At 39.2% G+C, this 24,664-nt stretch overlaps 1 protein-coding gene across 1 annotated transcript in view; it reads left to right on the forward strand.

The window, feature by feature from the left end:
• LOC114283804 (protein FAR1-RELATED SEQUENCE 5-like) overlaps nt 1–23,247 on the forward strand; it is a 45,556-nt gene extending 22,309 nt beyond the window's left edge. Inside the window, exons 2-3 of the mRNA XM_082895598.1 lie at nt 21,471–21,709; nt 21,856–23,247. Of these exons, the coding sequence (XP_082751724.1) occupies nt 21,471–21,709; nt 21,856–23,247 (1,631 nt within the window). The remainder of the gene's footprint in view (nt 1–21,470; nt 21,710–21,855) is intronic.
• Nucleotides 23,248–24,664: the final 1,417 nt, after the last annotated feature.

Here is a 24,664-nt window from a genome sequence, read left to right on the forward strand (position 1 = left end):
GGCGTATGGCACGCACTATTTTGAGCATTTGCGAATGCTAGCTTTCGTGTTTCCTGACTTGGGTATTGGGTCAGTCTTGTTGTTTTGTATAGAGTCAGTCTTTTTATGCTGAGTCAGTCGGGTCTGTCTTATTGTATCGAGTTAGTCCTATTTTGATGGAGTCGGGTGATTTCGGGGGTGTTACCTCGGACATCACTTGCTTGTTTTGTGTATGTCTTTTCGTTTTCTTTTGAGTCCGTTTTTGCCTTGGAGCCAGTAATGCCAACAGATTTGAATGAACAACAGTGATTTTCACACCCTTGTGTTTGCTTCTGCCTTGCGCCAGTTGTGCCAGAAAGTTTGAATGAAATGGCAGTACTTTTTGCCTACTTTTTTGTGCCTCGAACTCATTACATTGACCTAAGTTTTCCAAAACTTTTCAAAAACTGTGATGAAAATGAAGAGGGAGGAATTCCTCGGGTTTTATAAAATTTGATCAAGTGAGAGAAAGAGAGGCATGCTAAGCCCTTAATGAATGAAATCATGCTTGTTAGTGTGAGTACTGAGAAGGATCCTGGCTTGATCCAGATTGGTTTTGCATTGTCTTCAGCGCGAGCGATTTGTCACTTTCTTAAAAGATTTCAAAAAATGTTTTACGCGGTCCTACGAAGACCTGTGTGGAATCACTCTTGAGATTGTGTAGCTTAGGATCGCTCTCAGCCTCGAGACTCAACCCTTTTGTTTCCAAACCTTGAACCTTAATTCAGAATGTTCAATGGTCAACCACAATGTAAGGCCCGTGTGGCCAGATCAGAAGCAGCCCATGAACTAAGGGCGAGAATATCAGATGTGATCAAAGGAAGCTTGCGAAGCTAGATCAAAAGCAGCCCTTGAACTAGGGGCAAAAATGTCAGATGCGCTCGAAGAGTTAAAGATGAGTCTTTTCTGCAAACTAGGGAAGACGGGCAAGAATACCAAATCCCAGAAGGGGGAAAGAAGAAAGTATTACTGAAGGACAACCAAGTTCCTATCCACAACACTAGGGGCAAATTCACCCTCCGTTGGATGGACTTCTACATCATTAGTGAACATCAGCCATTCTCCTGAATTCAGATGACTTTAGGATCTCAAAACCATTTGACATGGATAAAGCTACACTTTTACCCTTGAGAGGCTCGCTGGGCCGAAAACTTGGAAAGGCGACCCAGGAAAAAGTTAGAGAAAGAAAAAAGAAAAGAGAAAAGAAAAAAAAATACAAAGAATGAAAAAGAAAAGATGAAAAAAAATGAAAAGAAAAGAAAAACATAGCTCGCAAGGTTGAAAACCCAGAAGGGCGGCCTTGGCAAAAGTTAGAGCGTAAAAAGTGAGGGTTAATACACGAGTGTACCTTAACCTCGAACTACGTAAGGCTTGATTCCCATTTTTGGGATACGTAGGAAACTTCATTTTGAAGTCCAGCCGTTAAACACTCCAAATTCGACTGTGTCCATGTGATGGTTCTGGTCATCTTTGTCTTCTCTGTATCCGAGAATTTGGTTGTAATTGTCACTCTGAGGACTGGTTGCCACGTGCTGTGGCGCTATTCAGACTAGGGTAACTTTCAGTCGCTATGCAGTGCCGTTCAGACAAGGGGCAATTTTCCATTTGTTTTGGATCTGAGGTTGTGCATCTCAAGAGTAAATTCTGTGTTGGTCGAGCAGTGGCCATTTGCAAAAATAGTTTTTCAGAATTTTTAATGAGGATAACTAATTCTCTCAAAAATTATTCCATTTTTCCAAAATTGGACTATTTTCTTGAACCCAAAAAAGGAAAATTTTCAATGCTCATAACCTAACTTGCATGATTTTAAATCAGAAAATCGAACAAGCATGTTAATCTAACTTTCATGTTGGTCAAAATTGTTTTAGCAGAACGTCAAAAACAAAAAATGGTCAAAATATTGAACTAGGGGCACAGTTAAGTCAGGTGTTCTGTCTTTTCCCCATTGTCAACATACTCGCCAGAAAGGGCACCGTATCTGCCAGAAAAGGGGACAACAGAAACTAACAGCAAAATGTTGAAAGTTCTTTCATCCTCCGAGCAGCGAGGTATCAAGCTAAGTGCGAAGCACGAATTGGAATGGATCAAGATATTTCACTCCCTCGTCTGGACACATTTGATCATGTCCAAACTCCCCAGTAGAGCATCGTCAACCAATGTCAATTGCAAATCTGCTGCACATCCAGCCGCATTATAGCCCCTCTGTGGGAGAAGTTCACTGTTGTGAGCAGAAGAAAGAGAATCTAGTAGAATGCTAAGGGCAAGAGCCCGCAACTTCCTGTTTATCCATCAACCACCCTGGGGAGGGATGAAAAATGAGAGATTAAAGAATAGAGAGATATACGCTAAGAGGAAAAGTGAGGAAAGGATTTTGAGAGAAAAATCGAGCTTGAGGGTCGAGTGATGTGAGAATCACAAATAAGAAAGGGTGGGAAATAATACCCGAAGAAACTAGCTCCTCGTGCACTGAGAGGTCTCTTGCCATTAGAACACGTCTGTGTGTTGTGTCAGTCGTTTTGTTTGTCTCGATTCTTGTTTTGAGTCGTTTTAGGTATCTATAGACGTGTTTAGGTTGTCTTACCTTGTCTTTCTCTTTGTTGTTGAGTCGTGGTGTGCTGTGTTCAGTCGTAGGCTCAATACCCAGTTGAGAACTTTTTCTCACTCTCAATTTCAAAAAAAAAAAAAAAAAAAATCGTTTTGTGCTCAGAGTGCCGTGCCGTTCTCCACATTTGTGCAAAACAAGATTTTGTTTTTTCAAAAACCGCAGGGTTCAACCCGGGTCATGTGGGAACAGTAAAACCAGGACCTGTCTGAAGCTATATAGGTTCCAGACTGCAAAGCAAAAGAAAGGAGGGAAAATGTCGGGTATCTGAGTTTGTTTCAACTTCAGTAAGTTCCGAGATTGCATTCCGTGTGTGCCTCTTCAGGTCTTGCCAATGCTCCAAAGTATGAGTGTGCCTCTACCCCAAGCTCAAGATCAAGCCTACTTCAAGCCAGAATGGTGATCAGAGGTGCTCTCCCTGAGTACCGTTCCCTGCCAGGGTATCTTGGCTATGTTTGCAACGAGTTCCTAGGAGACCAACTGCGACGGTGGAAACCAGAGTTCGAATGGCAGTTGCCTAGAATGTAAAGGTTCGGGATTTCTGAGACTAAAGTCTGGTTTAAATACCCAGGGGTGTATCCTCGGCTTGAAATCTATATGGAAGCCCATAGGTTGAGATAGCTTGTATGCATTTCAATTCTAGATATTGAACCAACCTAGTCTGTCACCCCGTTGGAGAATAGGGAAAGTTGTGAATATGATCAGGAAGAAAGGCAGCATCCAAAGTGCACGTGAAGAACCCTTGTCAGCATTTCAGAGCCTTTGTACTGTGAGTTGAAGGTAAGTGTTCGAAGAGCACGAGGGGAGATCCTCGTCAGAGTAGAGCGGTTCATCGCCACTCACCCCATGAGGTGCTTTCTAAAGCGCTGCTAGGTTTGTTTATCGCATTTCTTAAACATCAAGCATTTTATTGCATTGTACCTATCAAGTTTCTTTCTCATACATGCACGATATTGTATGTACGGTTTATTTGAAACTAACGTAACCAGGCGATATTGTATGTACGGTTCATTCAAAGAAGTTCCGTTTAAGATCATTCACTTGGTGTATCAATCACACTTCATTCACTTAGTGTATCCATCACACTTCATTTACTTTAGTGTATCCATCACACTTTATTTACTTCATTAGCTTTAGTGTATCCATCACACTTCATTTACTCTGTTCACATAGTACATCTATCACTCTTTGTGTTCATTTTTAGTGTATCTATCATACTCTGTTCACATAGTGCATCTATCACACTTTGTGTTCATCTTTTGTGTATCCATCACACTTTGTTCACTAAGTGCATCTATCACACTTTGTGTTCACCTTTTGTGTATCCATCACACTTTGTTCACTAAGTGCATTTATCACACTTTGTGTTCACCTTTTGTGTATCCATCACACTTTGTTCACTAAGTGCTTCTATCACATTTTGTGTTCACCCTTTGTGTATCTATCACACACTCACATTGTGTATCCATCACATGTTTACTTTGTGTATCTATCACACACTCACATTGTGTATCCATCACACGTTTACTTTGTGTATCTATCATACGCTCGCTTTGTGTATCCATCACACGTTGACTTTAGTGTATCTATTACACGTTTGCTTAGTGTATCTATCACACTTCGTTTGCTTCGTGTATCCATCACACGTTCACTTTAGTGTATCTATCACTACACTCGCTTTGTGTATCTATCGCACATACTTACTCACTCTGTGCATCTATCACATTTTGTTCACTTTTGTGTATCTATCGCACATGTTCGTGAGAATTGCATAATTTTCTTACATCCTTTCTGTATGTAATGTAGTTTGGTTTGAATTCGCCTGCTTAAACTATAGCATTTGTTGTGTATATTTGTTTCATTACAGTTTTCTTTGCATGATCATGAGTTTTATTCAGCTTTGTGCATATCGTTTTGCATTTTGCCCCTGCCTGCGGGCACATCTCTTGCTTATCCCGCATGTTTGTCTAAGTCTTCGGCCTTGTCAAAAATGGGTCGTCTCTGAGCTTTGACATTCACTCTCGTCACGTATGACTTTCGAGTTCTGTCAAAGAGGGGCAACTGTAGACACCCCATTTTTGACCGACCTTAAGACTCAAACGTTATCGATTGAGTGCTCAGTGATTGCGCATGTTGTGCTCGTTTCGAGGTTTCGAAGTTTCGGCTGAGAGCCTTACCCTCCCGGACCTCGGGACCCTTTTGTGCTTTGTCTCAATTTGCGAACCAGGTTCTGTTTTCTCTTCTCAAAGGAAGGGAGAGGTCTCGTAGACCATCTCTCAGTGGCCGTAGGCTACTTTTCGTGGTCGTAGACCACTATACCCGTTTGGAGACCAGTTTTTGGTTTTCGGAGCCATCGGCCGTGCGCCTCAGTTCGAGACCGCTTAACTTTCTCCGTTTGCTCCGGTTTTTGGTACACACCTTGTTTACTCTCTCTAGAGGGACACTATGGCCTGAGAGACCACCTTCATGGTCACATGCCACTTTTGACGCTTAACAGTCAGTTTTCGGGGCACCCGGCTGCGCGTTTTGGCCCCCGAACCCTCATTTTGCATCCATCTTGGTTCATTTTTGGCATGGACCCTATTTTTATTGTTTGGAAGGTGGTACAAGGGTGGGAGACCACCTTTTCGCCTTGGAGACCACCTTTCTCTTTGCCGGCCGATTTTCTTGACAGGAAGCTGGTCTCCTTGGTTTTGGGGCCACATTTACTGGTCTCCCACCATACCACTAGCTTGCATTCAGTTGGGAGACCACTAAACAAGGCTGCCGACCACCTGACCCTTTTAAACTGGTCGGCCGACCACCTAGAGTGGCTGGCCGACCACCTGAACTGGTTGGCCTACCTCCCTCTGTCTTGTCTTTGTGAGTTGTTGCCAGTTGTGCCAGCTGGAGGGCACAGAATGGATCCTCCATACACGTGTATGGAGGATCTTCAAACTTGTTTTTTAGCTTCTTTGAGAAGCTAAGGGCTTGTATCTCTATAAGAAAGGCCCTCTCTCTCATCGGTAAAGGTTCAGATTTTGTTTGAAGGCATACCATACATCTCTCCCTATATCTCTACATTTTCACTCAAAAGTTGCTTTGTTCTTGGCCTTTTGCACACCACCTCACAACCACACACCTCCACCATTGTTGCTGAGTTGCTGGAGGGTCTTGAGAGGTCCTAAGGAGCTGTATTTTTGGTCCATAAGCTGCTGGAGTTGCTGAGCTACAAGGATAACACCCTATTTCCTCTTTTGAGCTTTATTTTTCTCCATCTTTTAGCCATACTTGCAAGCAATTTGGAGCTTTGGTGTAAACTAAAAAAAGTCTTATTTTGAAGTCCTTAACATTTTTGTATAAGATCATTTTTCTGTTAGGGGTCATCCACCCGCTTGCATGCTTCATTTCACCTTGTTTTGAGCCATGCATTAAGGCCTTTGTTTTGAGCTTTGTTTCCCCTTTTGACCACTGAAATCCAGTGGATTTACAGTGGTTATTATTTTTTTTTGAGAGCCAAAAACAGAGAGGGGTGACCCTCTCTCTCCTTGTTTTGTTTTCTAGTATTTTTGGCCTTACAAATGAGCCCTTATTTTCATGCTTCCAAGCCATGTTTCAGGCCATTTTTGATGAGTTTTACGACCTTCATAGGCTCTTTCCAAAGCTTGTTTTTCCATATTGGATGTACATCTTCAATGTGTAGAATAACCCTCTTCATAGTATATCAAAGGAGCGTCATATTCTTGTATGCATTAACCATGTTTCAGTAGGTTTTTGAACTTTATTTTTCATGTCATACCTCTAAATTTTTCTAGTTTAGTGGCCTCTTGATTGTCTCACATGCTTGTAGTGCAAATCCTCTTTACTAGCTTACATTGCATGCTATTTTGGCCTTTGATTTTAGCACTTTTTGGCCATGCCTTAAACTGATTTTGTGCATGTTTTGGACTGCCTTAGCTCTATTTTTGGGTCTCATGGTCGAATGATGTTTGCTATGCATGGTTGTAGTTCAATACCCTTGCCTAGCTTTGAGTCTTGAAGCCTATTGCATGCTTATATTGAGGTGTTTCCATGTTTTGGCATCATTGTGAATCATATTTTAGAGCTTATATGTATGCCATATTCCCATGTTCTCCACTCTTTAAATGTGTTTGAGAGTTATGCATGAATACCTCATTTTTGGATCGTTGCATGAGCTTCATTTCTATGCATTTTGAGCCATCATTTTAGACCATTTTCCCACTATCTTGGACCTGCATAGGGACTATTTGGGGCAAGTTGGGTCATTTGAGCATTGCTTTGTGTGCCTCTAGTGTAATGCACTTCACTAGTTTCGGTATTCGGGCCATCTAGCATGCATTGTGTGAGGTGTTTACATGATTCAGGACCATCTTGCATGTCATTTCAGAGCTGAAAAATGTGTGATTGTATGCCATATTTCATCCCTTGCCATGCTTTGGTAGAGTTGCATTTGGTGCCTTAGGTTTGGTCCCTTGCATTTGTGCATATTTGCATATGTTTTTGTTGCCTAATTTCATCATGTCTGGTCACTGATTTGAGTGTGGCTGAGGCCCATTCATTTTAGTTTAAGTCCATCTTGCATTGTGTATGCCATGTCCATGTTGTCGCTTGCTTGATCGTCGCATTGTATATGCCTTGATTATGCCTTTGTGTATGTCCAACGTCATATGTGCGTTGTGTATGCCATATAGCGTCATGTGCATTGAGTATGCCATTCGTAGTTCATAGCATTGCGTATGCTAGTTGCACTTTTGCATGTCATTCCTTGCATGTTTGCATGTCTTAGTTGCATTTCGTTTAGGATTGCATGCCAGTTGTTGCATTGTGTTTGCATGCCATGCCATTCTAGTTGTTGCATAGTGTTTGGAGTAGGGTTTAGTCCAAACACAAGAAACGAGGGACGTTTCGTACTCAAAGTGACAAAACGTGCTTCGATTCCCGGTCACCGACACTCTTGATTACCCATGATAGAGTTTAGGCCTTATTGTGTTCATTTAAGCATCTATTTCACATTGAGTCATGCAATTCGACTCCTCGGCTATCATGTATCGAGATGCGTGATTGGTGGCACGAGAATCGAGGACTACACTCCCTAGAGCTTATGCAATTACGGGGAGAGTGGTCATACACACATATGTTGAAAATACTTTGCCATGCCCCTTTCTCGCTCTCTATGGCAGCAAACCGGAAACCTGCAGCAAAAACTAGTTTCCTTACTTACTTAGTTAATTCGTTAATTAATTAATGTTGTGTAATAATTAGTTTAATTAGCTTAGATTAGCTAGTTTATTCTGTACTATTCATTCGGACCCTCCGCGAGAGGGCGAACTTTGTATTAAGTGTGCGTGTGTGTGATGTATGTCTTCCAACCTCACGTCTTTCTCCTTTTTATTTACCAGCTTATGATGGTTAGTTTTAGGGCATGTTTCAATTAGCATCTATATGTTCATATGCTTGCATTCATTCATCCGTATTGTATGCACCGGGCTCGGCATATCATGCTAACTGCATTGTATTTCAATTCCAAGTTGAATACATGTATTGATTGTTGCATCTCATATGCCATCTTAGAATAGCTGAGCCTATTGTCGTTGCATTTTTGCATGTGTTACATTAGGCATTCTTAGCATGGTTAGGATTCATGCATGATTTCTAATTAGCTTCCTTCTTTAGCTCAGAGTACTCGGTAAGTGTTTATGCTTTTAGCATCCTTGCATGTGTGTGAGTGACTGCCATGATAGCATGCTTACTATGAGGCTAACTGCTTATGTGATATAATTGCCTGAATGCCTGTGGGTGAAGGTTGGGTTACTTGAATTGGGAAAATTCATTGATTGCAAGTTTTAAAGCCCACTTGAGAATGACAAATCACTATGTTTTCTAAGCCCACTTGAGGGTGGCAAATCCACGTCTTAACCTACTTGTGAGTAGCACCATCAAACCATTTTCAAATAAACAAACATGAAATGTTTTGTTCCAACTCAGGCGATCTAGTCTATACTTGTATGCTGTGTGCATCACATAGTAATCCTAGGCTAATAAATCGGAATAAGAATGCATGTGTTTTCAAAAACTTGATATCATGTTTAGTAATGGCCGATCTTTGATCGGGCGAGCGGGGGTGCTCATTGCATGACCTTCCCCAATCATTCCCAAGTTACCGAGCCGAGGCAACTTTGGTGATGACGGACACATGGCCTTAGGCACGAGTCAGGGTTTCCTAAATTTCCCCAAAATAAAATATTTAGGTGGCAACTCTGTATCTGGCAAAGCAGACCATGTTTGGCACTTCTTTCTATAAATCTGTTTTTTAAAATGATTTTCCGGATTTGGACTCTTTGATGATTCATCGGTCTTGCATTGCACTCTGCAAGATTAGATACAGGACCGTGACATTGAGTCCAAATTGTAGCAAGCCCCAATGAACAAAACGGGATTTTCCCGGGACGTTCGGGGACGTCTACAATAAGATAACTGATTTATATTGTTCGAGAATTGGTTCAGTAGAACTTCGAATTAGCTCTGATGCTGCCTATGCCACCATGTGTCAAAAATGAAGTAATTTAAGTAAAAATAAATAAAATGCTTTCATTATCATCACATTGAATCCAACAACAAATAAAAGGGTAAACTACCAATATGTCCTAATAGTTGTCATTATTAGCATCATCAATGATCTTCATTGATATAGGGTGTGGTCCACATCACATCAAGTTAAATCTATACCAAACATTCAAATTCTAGGAACTTTTCCACGTATAAATAATTAATGTTAAGCAAGAATTGAAACCAAAGCCATAGTTGCTGTCATTTATAATTACTCACTTTATGATACATAACTTCATGTAACTATAACATATGGATTGATGTTGGCTCAAATCATTTGGAAAATACACTCTCCCATTTTTATTATATTTTAATTTTTTTTGGAAAATAATAAACTAGCACAAAAGACGAAGAAAATTATGTGAATGCGCTTTGCTTTCTATAACGTTGAAACCATCATATTTCCTTAATGTTATGTTTGGATCATGGATTTAGCTAGGGATTTGGAAAGGGAAAGGAAATGGGAAAAGATGTGTTGAATGTAATTATAGTTCATTGGCATTTCACCCACATTTTTCCATTTCCTTTTCAAATTTCTACTCATATCCATGATCCAAACACAGCATAAAAGTTCTATCAAGATCAGAAAATCCAATAAAACTAATCCAAATCTAGTAGTCCAATAGTTCAATAGGCTGGATACAAAGTTTTCAAAAAAAATAATCCAATAGTCCATCCATTTAGAAGCTACTCAGCTTCACCTTTGACACAAGAAACTACTAGGAAATTAACCAAGTTATGATCTATCAAATAATCCAATAGTTCATCCAATCAAATAATTTTTTTTTGTATATATTTTTATTTAATTTTTTGTTGAAGTGGTCAAACGGTTGGTTGTGGTACATTTGTTTAAGTGTTTATTTATGTAATGGTTATTGAGACTTTGAACAAAGGTAGTAGACTTTCATCTCTGTTATTGTTTATGCAGTTTGTTAATGTCAAAAGATGTGCAAAATAATATTTTTCGTACATAGATTCTTTCTTTTCTCCCCACAATCATTAATTTCCTCACGTATTGTCTTCTTTACTAACTTTATTTCAATGTTCTGTTTTTGTTTGTCATGGGTCCTCAATTTCTCCATCTTAATGTAGGAGTAAAGCTATACCTCCTCTATCCCTTCCTCTCTAGCGGTTGCATTAGTAGGTGTGTTTTTTAATTTATTTGTTTTTAATTAATAGCAGGGCACTAGCTGGTGTGTTTTTTTTATTTGTTTATTTTAATTTATAGTAGGATACTTGTGGGTGTGCTACCTTTTTTTTTTTTTTTTTTTTTTGCAATTAATAGCAGGGCATTGGTGGGTGTGCTTTTTTTTTATTTGTTTGTTTATTTAATTGATAGCAGGGCACTGGCGGGTGTGCTATTTTATTTATTTGTTTCATGTTAATTGGTAGTAGGGTACTTGGTTCTGTGTTTTTGAATTTATTTGCTTTGAATTGATAGCAGGGCACTGGCGGGTGTGTTTTTTTTATTTATTTGTTTATTTTAATTGATAGTACGATCAGGGACGGATCCAGGATTTTGACTTTGGGAAGGCCAAAGTACGTTTAACCTCTAACTAATATAATTTGAAATTCAATACCAATTTCTACTAACATGAAAAAAATCAATAATGTTTCGATAAAATATTGAACTATATATTCCTTGTCAACATAGTTGAGTACAAAAATAAGATCATACAATTGAGAATATTTTTTTTGCCCATATTCACTTACAAAACTAGTAACTATTTGTACATGCATTTATTTACTAAAATTAGACATCTTCAATTGAGCTCGATGCTCTTTCATGATATCAAAAATATGAATAATAGAGTCTACATCAAACCCTTGAGCAATGTCTTTTCAATGTACGTAATCAAGTAACTAGCCAGAAAACCATCTTCCATCCTATTTTGCAATTTAGACTTAACGAGTTTCATAGCTGAAAATGCACGCTCTGATGTAGCAGTTGAAACAGGTAAAGTCAACACAAGATGGATCAATCTATCAATAAGAGGATAACTTGTTGACTTTTTTTTTTTTGCCAACATTTGACACAACTCAGAAATGGTTGGCAGCTTCTGAAACTTGGGGAAGTATAGAAATATCAAGCTTGTAGCTTTCCAACTGATACTTCAAATGCAATTTTTCTTGCTTGGTGAAATCCATGGGATAAAATTTATTTGCAAGATTGCAAATATCCCTAAGTTTGAATGATCTATAACCATCCCTAAGATCCAAAGCTGAGCTAAGAACAAGCCGTTCCATTACATCTTCCTTAAACCTATTGTTTAATTCTTGTAATTGAGAATCAACTGTAACCATAAAAATATCAACGTGAAAATGATGTTCCATGGTAAGCTAATCTCTTTCAGAACGAGACCGACCTCGGCCTCCTTTATAAGGACAGCTCATTCCAAATAGTTTTAAAAATTAGGGGGGGGGGGAGGGGGCTACTCTATATAATTTTGAAATTGTCTAAAAAAAATTTGGGGGTGCGAACTCCTATAATTTTAAATTATTTTAAAATTTCTAGTATAATATATGATATTTTTCAAATTTTTTGGGGTGCGGCCACCCTCCTAGCCCCCCTAGATCCATCATTGAGTATGATACTTGCGGGTGTGCTGTCTTTTTTTGTTTGGTTATAGCGATCTCGGTTTTCCCTTCCTTTGTATATTGTATTCCGGACGTGGTTCCGTGGTTGTGTTGTTGTCTCATTCTCATTTCCTTCCCTTACTCTCTGTATTTGAGTCTTAGGTTGTGTTGGGCAGGTTTGAAATAGGTTGGTTGTGCTTTGGAACCAAAAGTTGATGCCCAGAATTTGGCCTTGACGCTCAAGCGGGACCTTTATTGTTGCTTCTCCGCTCGAGCAGGTGTTTTGACGCTCGAGCGTGAATTTCCATCCCTTAGTATTTTTCTCTGCAGGTCTTCATACGCTCGAGCGGGAGTTTTGACGCTCGAGCGTGACCCTTTGATTTTGTTCCTCCGCTTGAGCAGGGAGTTTGACGCTCGAGCGGGGACCATCGCCTGCAAAACCTCTGTGAGTGTGCATCCGACGCTCGAGCGGGCGTTTTGACGCTCAAGCGTGAGTCTGTGTCTGACGCTCGAGCGGGGGTTTCCACACTCGAGCGGGGAGACTTCTATATCACTTCGGGATTTCACTTTTTTGGTCACTTTTCAACATCCTCTCTCTCTCTTACTTTTCGAAAGCCACCATTGGAGAGCTTCTCTCTCTAAAACCTTACCTTCTCTCTATGAAATCATCTAGCCCTAGTGACCTCCCACCTTTGGGCCTTTGTAAAAAGTGTTGATCTTGGTGTGGGCTAACTTTTGATCCGAAAATCTTGGGTTTTGGAGCATCTCGAAATTCTTCATCTTCTCCATTGGGTCTCATCTCCTGAGGTAGGGATTTCTATTCATCTTTATGATCTTTAACCTAAATTTTGAGCTTTTCGTATAAATGGTTTGATTTGGGAAGTTAGGGTTTGTAATGTGTTATATTGGAAAGATGGGTTTTTGCTCTTTTGATTCAAACATATGTGTTTTGGGTCTAAAAAGGAGGTTAGTGATGTTGTTGATAATATTTGGACCTTTGGGTCAATATTGAGAAAAAGGGAGAAAATGCCATGTTTGGGTATATTTGGGTCATTAGTGTAATTAATGGCAATTGTTATGGAAATGTGAAATTGAGTTGGAAATAATGAAATTGGCTCATTATGAGATGGAATGGTGGAGTTGGATTTATTAACTGCTCACTTTGAAAATGTTGAAATTATATATCTGTTGAGGCATTTATTATCTGTTTAGAAATAACTGCTTTGGGCTGTCGGTGGAGGATAGTCTTGATTGTTGTAGACAATGCATGATGATTAGGCGAACTTAAACTAATCAATTGAATATGTCATCGAATATGACAATTGATAGAATACATCAAGTTTATGTATTGATTGATTTTGTATATGATATGCATTTATATACATTGTGTTGTGTGGGCGGAGATAGGGGATGTACTCCACAGTTTAAGAGAAGATAGGGGATGGACTCCTAAATCGGATATTGATTGGGAGGAGATAGGGGATGGACTCCATGGATAAAGCAAAGATGTGTATCTTTTGACGTACTAATACAGCGAATCTGTGTATCATTTATGAAGTATGGAAGTGTTAATGTGATTTTGATACAACAAAAGTGTGTATCGCTTGTGAATTGTGGAAGTGTTTTGATATTAGTGTTATCTCATTTGAAAATGAATTGTGGATAAGGATAATGTTTTAATATGAGATACAATCTCATTTAAAGTATATGGCCAGGTTCTGAGCCAGGATTATGAATTGAGAAATTGGATAAGAAATGGAAAATGAAATGAAACATGGACACAATGGTCATGTAATTGAAATGGGTTGTGAATTGATTTTTGTGAGTTAAACATTTATCAAATGCTAATGTTTTAGTTATTGCTCATATTATGTTTAGCATATATCTACTGGGTGTTGGCTCACCCTATATGGGACATCATTTTCAGGTACAGGTAGCATGCTACCTCCAAGGACGTAGCTTGAGAGGCTTAGTGGCTGGGACATGTTTTGTGATTACTTTTTGTATTACATGTATATCTAGCCAGGGGTTTATTATTTGTTTTGAGTTAGTACTCACTATTGTTGTAACCAAGTGTTGACTTGGAAAGTTGTAAGCCTATAGGGCATTTACTTTTGTTGTCAACATGTAATACATTTTGTAATGAATATTCTGATGAAATGTAATTATGCTTCATTCTCTTATGTTTAAGCATGTCAAGAATATATGATTTATGGGTTTATTTTGAGAGCGTTACAACTTGGTATCAGAGCGTACCGGGTTTGAATACTTTGGGTACGTGGGAAGTGATTAGTATCACAATGGGTTTGTCTCGCTTGTTAGAGACTTAGATATAATGTTATGTGCTTATGTGATAACATGCTTATGTGATTACTTGGGTATGGGATTTAATTTCTAGGATGTTGATTGGATCCTTGGGTTTCTGTGAGTCTTGTTGGAAAAGCACTTGATCAATGCTGTTTCTGACAGGAACTCTAGTAACGCCTCGGGACTATCATTATCCGAAAATGAAATTCGTAGGTGCTTATGTGATTATGTGCTTATGTGGAATGAATTACTGTTGTCCATGTATTAGGACGCGAGTGTTGTAACTTCGGCACATTTATGAATGTGCTAATGTTCTTCGTTACCTTTATTAGGATGTCAGGACGAGGACGTGGAGTTAGGTGAGGTAGGCCTAGGAGACAGGAGATGCCTATACCAGATGACATTCCGGCGCAGCAGGAGGGTGTTGGTCAGGCCAATGTGGCCAAGCCAGTAGGTCAGCAGGCCATGGACGCCTTAGACCGCGAGATGGCAGGAGCTTTAAGAGAGTCCTTGGGCATTCTCAGAGCTGAGAATCAGGTTCAGGCCTATGTTACTGAGGCAGGGCCTTTATTTTTGAAAAGGGAGGTTTTCCGGTCTAACCCGGATGAGTTTGTTGGGGATTCGAAAGAGCCACTTAAGGCTAATGAGTGGCCGGAGCAGATAACGAAGACGTTTGAGATGCTTGGCATCGAAGACGGAGCATTGAAGGTGACCTTGGCATCCTTCCAGCTTAAGGGGGATACGGGTCAGTGGTGGAAGTTCACAAGGGGCCACATTGGTGGTACTTGGGAGGACTTTGTGGGTGCTTTCCAGGAGAAGTTTCTGTCTCCCGCTGTCAGGGAGAAGTTGAGAGATCAGTTTTGCCAGCTTAAGCAGCTGAGTTCTTCAGTGGCTGAGTTTGAGGCCGTATTTACTAGTTTGTCTAGGTTTATATCGGAGCTAGTGGCGTCTGAGGAACGCCGTTGTCTGGAGTTTGAGAAGAAGTTGAGGCATGGCCTCAAGATGAGAGTTGGGGGTTCTATGACCCGAGAGTATGGGCGCCTTGTAGATGTCGCAACCCATATGGAGATTTTGATGCAGGAGAAAGAGGAGAGGCAGAGAGGCTCCAAGAGGAGTCAAGATGGTCAGGGGGATGGTAGGAGGCAGAGGGGTGCTAACCCTCAGCAGTCCCAGGGTGTTTTTGTGAGGTCTACCTTTCCAGTGCCGAGTTCAGGTTCTGGAAGAGGCAGTCAGAGAGACATTACCTGTTACAAAAGTGGCCAGTTGGATCACAAGTCTCCAGCTTGCCTGCAGAGGGGAGGAGGTCAGAGAGCAGCTTCATCTTCAGCACGACCTCAGAGCCAGAGTCAGGGCAGAGGTTAGCCACTATCTTGTTATCAGTGTGGTCAGGCAGGGCACTTGAAGAGGTTTTGCGCGCAGTGAGTGGCACATCTGGTGCATCTGGATCGAGGCAGAGTTTTCAGCCAGCTCAGTCAGTTCAGGCCTCGAGGGCCAATTAGGGGGCTTCATTGTCCCAGTCTGTGCAGTAGTCTTTTGCTCCGAGAGGTGAGTAGTTAGATTAGGGGCCTACAGGGCGTGTGTATGCTGTTACCACGCAAGATCTAGTACCGGCTCCATCTGTTGTGAGAGGTACCTTTTTGTTTTGCAACTCGGTTGCCAATGTGTTGATTGATATGGGTGCATCCCATTCTTTTATATCTACTACATTTGCATCTATTTTGGGTTTGGAGTTGGTACAGTTAGCATCTCCTATTTGCGTAGTATCACCTGTTGGGGGTGAATTGATTTTGAAACAAAGGTGTCGGGGCTATGATATAGAGGTCGCCGACCGCCGGCTTCCATTTCCTTTTGTAGTTTTGGCTATGTCGGGTTTTGATGTTATTTTGGGTATGGACTGGCTATCGTCATACCGGGTTGTTATCGATTGTTACCGCCAGAGGGTCACAGTATGTACCCCGAGCGGGGATTGTTTTCATTTCTTGGGGGATCAAGTTGGTAGTGTGTTGCCACCGATGTATGATCTGCGAGGGCGGAGTGAGCTTAGTGGTCTTCTCACTAGCCTTATGAGTAGTGAGTGTGATGAGACCGGGGTTGAGTTGCCGAGAGTGGTTTGCGAGTATTCGGATGTTTTTCCCGAGGACCTTGTTAGTTTGCCACCTCATCGAGAGATCGAGTTCTCTATTGATTTAGTGCCCGGCACGGCGCCGATTTCTATGGCACCATATCGTTTTGCCCAAGCCGAGTTGAGTGAGTTGAAGATTCAACTCTAGGAGTTACTAGATAAGGATTTTATTCGCCCTAGTGTTTCACCGTGGGGAGCACCGGCCCTCTTTGCTAAAAAAAAAGATGGTGCCTTAAGACTTTGTATTGACTACCGGAAGTTGAATCGGGCTACGGTTAAGAATAAGTACCCTATGCCTCGTATAGATGATTTGTTTGACCAGTTGCAGGGTCCCCATTGTTTCTCTAAGATAGATTTGAGATCGGGTTACCACCAGTTGAGGGTCAGAGAGGAGGATATTCCTAAGACGGCATTCCGTATGCGGTATGGCCATTATGAGTTTCTGGTGATGCCATTTGGGCTCACCAATGCACCGGCAGTGTTTATAGACTTGATGAATTGGATATTCTGGGAATTCTTAGATCGTTTTGTGGTCGTTTTCGTAGACGACATTCTGATTTATTCGCCTTCAGAGGAGGAGCACGAGGAACACTTGAGAGTGGTGCTTGAGTTGCTTAGAGCCCATAGGCTGTATGCCAAGTTTGGAAAGTGTGAGTTCTGGCTAAGAGAGGTCAAATTCTTAGGCCATGTGGTTTCCGGGGAAGGGGTGTCTATTGATACATCCAAGATAGAGGCAGTGCAAGATTGGGCACAGTCTAAGAGTGTTTTTGAAATCCGTAATTTTCTGGGATTAGCTGGGTATTACCGCCAGTTTGTGAAAGATTTCTCCAGGCTAGCTTCTCCGTTGACTAGATTGACGCGAAAAGGGTTCAAATTTGTATGGAGTGAGACTTGTGAAAAGTCGTTCCTAGAGTTGAAGGTTAGATTGATCACCGCTCCGGTATTGATTATTTTGGAAAGAGGTTTGGGTTATACGGTCTATTATGATGCCTCACGAGAGGGTTTGGGTTGTGTGTTGATGCAAGGAGGGAAAGTGGTAGCCTATGGCTCACGTCAGTTGAAAATACACGAGAGGAATTACCCTACACATGACCTAGAGTTAGTAGTTGTGATTTTTGCCTTGAAGATTTGGAGGCACTACCTTTACGGTGAGAGGTTCGAGGTATTCTCGAATCATAAGAGTCTGAAGTATCTGTTTACACAGAGAGACTTGAATTTGAGGCAGAGGAGCTGGATGGAGTTCATTGAGGACTATGATTTTGAGTTGCACTATCATCCGGGAAAGGCCAATGTTGTGGCCGATGCCCTTAGTAGGAAATCCATTAGTGATGTAGCTTGTATAGCCATCTAGGAGTGGGAGATGTTGGTGCACTTGGCGAATTTGATTTGCTTCTGGGCGAATCCGCCGAGGCTGCAGTCTTGTTTTCCGTTGTTGCGCAACCTACACTTGTAAGTCAAGTGTTAGAGGCACAAAGAGATGACCTTGAAGTAGAATCCCTCCGAGAGAAGATCTCTAGTGGGAAGGCTGAGAAGGGTTTGTCTGTGTATCCTGACCAGAGTGTGAGATACCGAGACTGTTTGTTTGCGCCAGAGTTTGCCAAGAGGAGGTACTCCGAGAGTTTCACCATTCACGCCTTGCGGTGCATCCGGGAGGCACCAAGATGTATCGTGATTTGGGTCGCCAGTTTTGGTGGCGGGGTATGAAGAGAGATGTGGCAGTTTTCGTATCGAAGTGCCTTACTTGTCAACAAGTGAGAGGCCAGCGGGTCTGTTACAACCCTTGCCTATTGCCGAGTGGAAGTGGGAGCATGTCATTATGGACTTCGTTGTAGGTCTTCCGAGGACTCAACGGGGTAGTGATGCTATTTGGGTGGTTGTAGACCGGTTGACTAAGTCGGCGCACTTTATCCCTATGCGCGTGAGAGATTCGGTAGATCATCTTACCGACTTATATATTCGGGACATAGTGAGGTTGCACGGAGTCCCAATGTCCAAGGACGTAGCTTGAGAGGCTTAGTGGCTGGGACATGTTTTGTGATTACTTTTTGTATTACATGTATATCAAGCCAAGGGCTTATTATCTGTTTTGAGTTAGTACTCACTATTTTTGTAACCAAGTGTTGACTTGGAAAGTTGTAAGCCTATAGGGCATTTACTTTTGTTGTCAACATGTAATACATTTTGTAATGAATATTCTGATGAAATGTAATTATGCTTCATTCTCTTATGTTTAAGCATGTCAAGAATGTATGATTTATGGGTTTATTTTGAGGGCATTACATTGTTTGTTTGCAATTAATAGCAGGGCGTTGGCGGGTGTGCTATTTTATTTATTTGTTTCATGTTAATTGATAATAGGCTACTTGCTTCTGTTTTTTTGAATTTATTTGCTTTGAATTGATAGCAAGGCACTGGCAGGTGTGCGTTTATTTTGTTTGTTTATTTTAATTGATAGTAGGATACTTGCGGGTGTACTGTCTTTTTTTTTTTTTATAGGGAGATGACGTCACAAAAGAAAGATTGAATTCATTTTTGGTTGAACTCAAATTTGTTGAATGACATGTAAATGTCTAGAAATTCTGAACTGATGCTTTTGCTTCCCACCCATGACAAAAATAAACATAATTTTGAGGGAGTAGAGAAATGTACATGTTTGAAAAGAAAGAACTCTAGAGGGCAAAAACATCACAAGAGAGTCTGGTTCAAGTAAATTCATTAAATTTCATAGACATTTGAAAATTCTATACTGAGGTTTTTTCCTTCACCCGCCCATCACTGACAAAGCATGAAATCCTCTAGAGTGTTTATTCTATTTCATTTTCAAGTGATTCTACATAAATAATAATTGCTTCCAAAATTGTTTTGTAAGTAATAGAGAGAATAAGGTATGGACGGGATGTAAAATGAGAGAGATAAATAGTTGTAGTCCTATTTAAACCCTCTTTAGGGATAATAAACAAGCTAAATAGTTAATTGTTATAACTTGCTTCGATAACTTTAACGAATTTTAAAATTTGTTCAACTTTGGTTCGTTAAATTTTCGAGTCGATATCAAATGAGTTTTTGTCAAGCCAACCTCAAGTAATTTGGTAGTTTTAGATTCGTCAAACAGAGCCGAACAAGCAATTGACTATTCAAACTTAATTTGAAAACATTAATGAGTTTCAAAATGTGTTCGAGTTTGGCTTATTTACTTAACAAACTGAGCTCAAACGAGTTTTTAATGAGCTGTACATAAGTCGAGCTCAAGTTGTTTGGTTTGTTTATCACTCCTAAAGTTGTTGAAAAAGTTGCCAATGGCTGGCAGATAGCGGTAGCTGGCAACAATGGCTGGTAGCAGTAAGGTGGGACAAATAGGTGACACGTGTATAATTAGGTGATATTTGGACAAATAATTAGAAAAGTACGTGACATGTGTACAGATAAATAACATTTGAACATATAGATAAATTTTTGGACGGATAAAGGCTTGGCTCTATTGGCCCAATAATTTTAAAGTGGAATTCTAACCTGAGTATTTTGGTTTTTTTTTTTAGAATTTTTTTTTAAATTAAATGAAAAAAATAAATTTGTGATATGATATCTTATAGGTGAGGACTTTGGGGCTAAAGGGAGAATTTGGTGCAAGGGGTTAGGTGAGGTAGAGATGTGAAGAGGAGAGGGAAGAATCATAGAACCATGTAAGATTAATGAGAATCCAATTAAAGTGGCTTCCAGATATTCCATTTTTTTTTTCATTCGAGGGTATAACCCCCTTTTGCTTTCTATTGATGTTTTTATTTTCACTACCATTTTCATTTATATTAAAAAAAAGTAATTTGCTTGGTATAAACCACGGTTTTATTTTATTGGGTGACTTGATTTCTTGATCTTGAGGAATCGTAAGATAAAAAAGATCTTTTTTTTTATATCAATTTTATCAATTATTTTATTATTATTAGTCCCGGTTTCAATATTTTTATTATTGTTGGTATCGATCTTGATCCAGGCCTCAATATTGATTTTCTTTTTAAGACAAAAATGGAGAATTTTTCAATCAAAATATTTTCGATCCGGATTTTTTTCCATAGACATAATATCACTTTTTTCTGAATAATTTTTGATAGAGATATCCCCTAGTATATCAAAAAATTTGCCCCTATGTTTATGCGTGTTGTAATTATAAGAACTCTCTCGATTCTTATTTACGTGGAATGGTGATCCATAAATATATGGGTCCCTCTTATTTTCATAATTAATAGATCTATAAGATAAAAGATTATATCTATAGTATTTTTGAAAATTCTCATTTTGATTTGGTAATGAATATACTTCTTAATCGTTTTGTTTTTTGTAATGAATTAATAGGTCTTTTTCATATGAATTCTCTTTGTTTAAATATTGATTTTGAATTACACGACATTGATTGATTCTATTTTTCCATTTTGCTGCTATTAATCTAGACCATCTAATTTGAGATAAATGGTATTGATAATGACCTCTTAACCAGTTTTTCATTGATTTAGTCCAGAATTCCAAAGTTTCTTATGTCTTAATTCATAATGAATTATTCCTTGTTTTCCAAAATAATCTTTTATTGAAGTCTTAAGAAAAAAAAGACGTTCCATAATATTAAAGAATAGATCTTAACTTATACAAGTTAAGAACTTGTGTTTGTGATATTTTGTAAAATACATATGCTTGTGACAAGGAGGATAAGTCAAAAAAATTCTGTGAATTCTTGTTACTAATATTATATATAGTCGAAATAAAATTCATTTTATTTTGATTTGTTGTATTAATTCTTTACTATAAAGTTATAAAGTTATAAGTTTTATTAATTATTTGCTATAAGTTGGAAAGTGTATAAAGTTATACTTGCGGGTGTGTTTTAGAGCAATCCAAATACCTAAAAATACCAAAGAACCCAAATAAATTGCCTTAATGAGTCTCCATATATTTTTATTTATTTGCTTTTTCCTTTTCTTTGTTTCTATTTTATTGTGTTTCTATTGATCAACCAATATTTTGATTGTTGATTATAGAGTCATTCTCTATTTATTTTGATTTTCAATAACTATGTCATTAATGGTAAGTTAGGCTATGTTTTCAATAATTATGTCATTAAATCTATGTACATTATTCTATTATTGTTTTTGTCTGTTATTTGCTCTTTTACAAAATTCTCTTATGTGATTTTAGGAATTTTCATTCATTTTATAAGATAATGTTATTCTTTTCATATTGTTTCTGATGTAGTTATCATGGATCCTTTTGGATGTACTAAATTTGAGCGTAAGCTTGAAGATGACAAAGTTTGTGCGAATAAAGAAGAATTAGGTTCCCATGCAAATGACCCTATTCAAAGTTTAACCAAGAATGATGTTCTTGAAATGCAATTCAATTCAGAAGAGGATGCCAATGATTTCTATAATCAATATGCTAAAGTTGTGGGATTTAGCATTAGGAAAGACACGCGAACAATGAATGCAACAAAGGTTCTTAGTAGAAAATGGGTATGCTCAAGGCAAGGCCAAAGAGCAAAGCAACACTTGGCCCATATTGATCGAAAAAGAGCTGCCGAGGGCATTGACTAGAGTTGGTTGTGATGCTCATTTCTGCATAAGGTACAATCTGGATGTAGGCAAATACATTGTCACTCACTTTAACATGGAACATAACCATCCATTGGCAATCATCATGTATGCCATTTCTTCGGTCGCATAGGTTTGTAAAGATCCCCGACAAAGCTCAAGTAAAGACTTTGCACGATGTTGGTGTTAACACAAGCCAGATAATGGATTTCTTGGTGCAACAATCTGGGTCTTTCGCGAATGTGGGCTTTATTCACAAGGATTTGCACAATTATATTCAAGCCGAGCGCAAAGTAGAAATGAAGGATGGTGATGCGGAGTGTGCTTTGGCTTACTTATGTGCAAAAGCTGATGCTGACTCGTACTTCTTTTACAAGTATGACAAGGATCAAGAGAACCGGATTGACAAATTGTTTTGGGCAGATTCAAGGTCTCACCTAGACTATGCTGCATTTGGTGACGTGTTGGTCTTTAATACAACTTATAAAACAAATACATATAACAAACCTTTTGTTATTTTCACCGGGGTCAATAACCATTTTGAAACCACCATATTTGCATGCAGCTTGCTTGTTGATGAGACAATTGCAACATACACATGGGTTTTGCAGAAGTTGTTAGAGGCCATGGATAACAAAAGACCGGTGTCAGTGTTGACAGATGGGGATACGGCCATGCGTGAGGCAATACAAAAAGTCTTTCCAAGTGCCAAGCATCATCTATGTAATTGGCATATGCACAGAAATGCCAAGCGAAATGTTCGAGTCGATGGATTCGAGGGACATTTCAAGCATCTTATGGATCTTGATGCGAATGAGGTTGTATTTGAGGAAGCTTGGAGTAAGATGGTCAGAAAATATGGCCTTCAAAATAACAAGTGGTTATCAGACACCTACAACAACAAAGGCATGCGGGCTTCGTCATATTTGCGTGGTCATTTTTTTACTGGGATGAAGAGCAGTCAGCGTTGTGAGGGTATGCATGCTTTTTTCAATGAGTGCCTCAAACAAAAACTGAAACTATTCAAATTTGTTAGATGTTTTGACATAGCCCTTTATCGATTACGGAACAAAGAAGCGGATGTTGAGGCAAAAACTAACAACAGTGATCCTTGTCTTACCACAGCACTTCAACCTCTAGAGAAACATGCAGCAACCATCTTTACCAGACGTTTGTTCTTAATGTTCCGTAATGAAATAATTGAGGAAGCATTATTGATTTTTGATGGAAGGAAAGAGGAGTTCGATCATCGCATATACAAATTTTCAAAGTACACTGAATTTGGTTCCACATGGGAAGTGTCATACCATCCCGCAACTAGCCTAATGAAATGTAGTTGCAAAAAGTTTGAGTTCTTTGGACTTCCTTGCAGCCACATGATTTCTGTGATGAAATGTGAACACATGACTAAAATTCCCCCAAGTTGTGTGATGCATCGTTAGACAAAGCAAGCAAGAAAGGTTGGTGAACAACATTGCCAAGCCGAATTCTCTAGCACTCTCACATAGGAGACACGTTTTGGGGTTCTTTGCTCTTCTTTTACTAAAATGTGTTTCTATGCCTCACAAACGTCTAAAGGATTTGAAGAGGCTAGGAATGCATTTTTCACTATGACATGTCGAATGAAGCAGCTTTGCATGGCCAAGGGAACTAATGTTGATGAAGGAAAAAGTTCACTACCGCCATTTGGGGTTGGGGATCCAAAAGTAGTGAACACGAAGGGGAATACTGGGGGATCCTACATGGCTAAACCTCGAAAGCCAAGGCGATGCCAATGTTACAGGTATACATTACATTGTGCTTTGTGTATTAATTTTGTTATTGTGAGGTAGTATTGGCATTTTTGTTCTCTTTAATGATTGGTGATTTACTTGACAATGTAGGGTCATTGGCCACACAAGGAGAACTTGCCCCCAAAGCGATCATAAAACGAGACAAGTGGGTAGCAATTTGTTTGAGGAATACGATGATTATGATCCAATTGGTACTCCCACCCCTTTTACACCGAAGCGTCCCAGGAATAATATGAGGCCATGTAAGACCCACCCTGTGAAGAGACGACTTTTTGTCACTAATGTGGATACGTCTCCAGTGTAGTTGAGCAAGGATGTTAATGACTTGCGTAGTTATGATGCATAAGTCATCCAAAATTCAGCGTTCACTGATGCGGATACGTCTCTAGGTGATTATTTTTATGGCATCTTTTCAGTTTAAATTATGTTCATTTTGCTTACTTTTGCTTTGCAAATTTTATGTGTGGCTGCTTAATTCTAATTTCTTGATATGCCAAGATAGATTTTAGCTAGAACATTTAGATGTCATAACTAATTATGATGTTTACAACTTGATTATGAAAATAAATAATTTACGAACAAAAAATGACAAAAGAGTGTGTAATGACCAATATATCAAAATTCAATTTGTTATGATTTGAATTATAGATTTCAAGTGAACAAACCTTAACGACAATATAATTTGTTTTTGCAGGTGTTGCTGTGGGTAATAGTTGATATGATCGAGCGGGTGATATTGGGAGCTAAACTAAGATTTTTTTTTAAAATTTTTTTTGAGGACTTAAATCTGTTAGTATTTTGTATAAATACTCTTAAATGATGGTTGATGGATATTTGTTTTGCTGTATGGAAGTTTATATTTTGTATGCACACTTCTTTTTTTTCTTGAAGAACGAATTTTGTTAAGGGAAGAGATGGAAAATAATGTATGATTGATTTTGTAAGGAATTATCATTCACCAAACGAGGTTATAAGAAATCCTACACTACCTTGCAGTAGTAACTCGTTTTTCAATATTGTTGATCTTCCGTCTAGGTTCATCAAAAGACACTTCAAGATGTATATA

This window comes from Camellia sinensis, chromosome 11, assembly GCF_055761805.1.
Source record: "Camellia sinensis isolate YWXY chromosome 11, ASM5576180v1, whole genome shotgun sequence".
In the NCBI taxonomy this organism is placed as follows: Eukaryota; Viridiplantae; Streptophyta; class Magnoliopsida; order Ericales; family Theaceae; genus Camellia; species Camellia sinensis.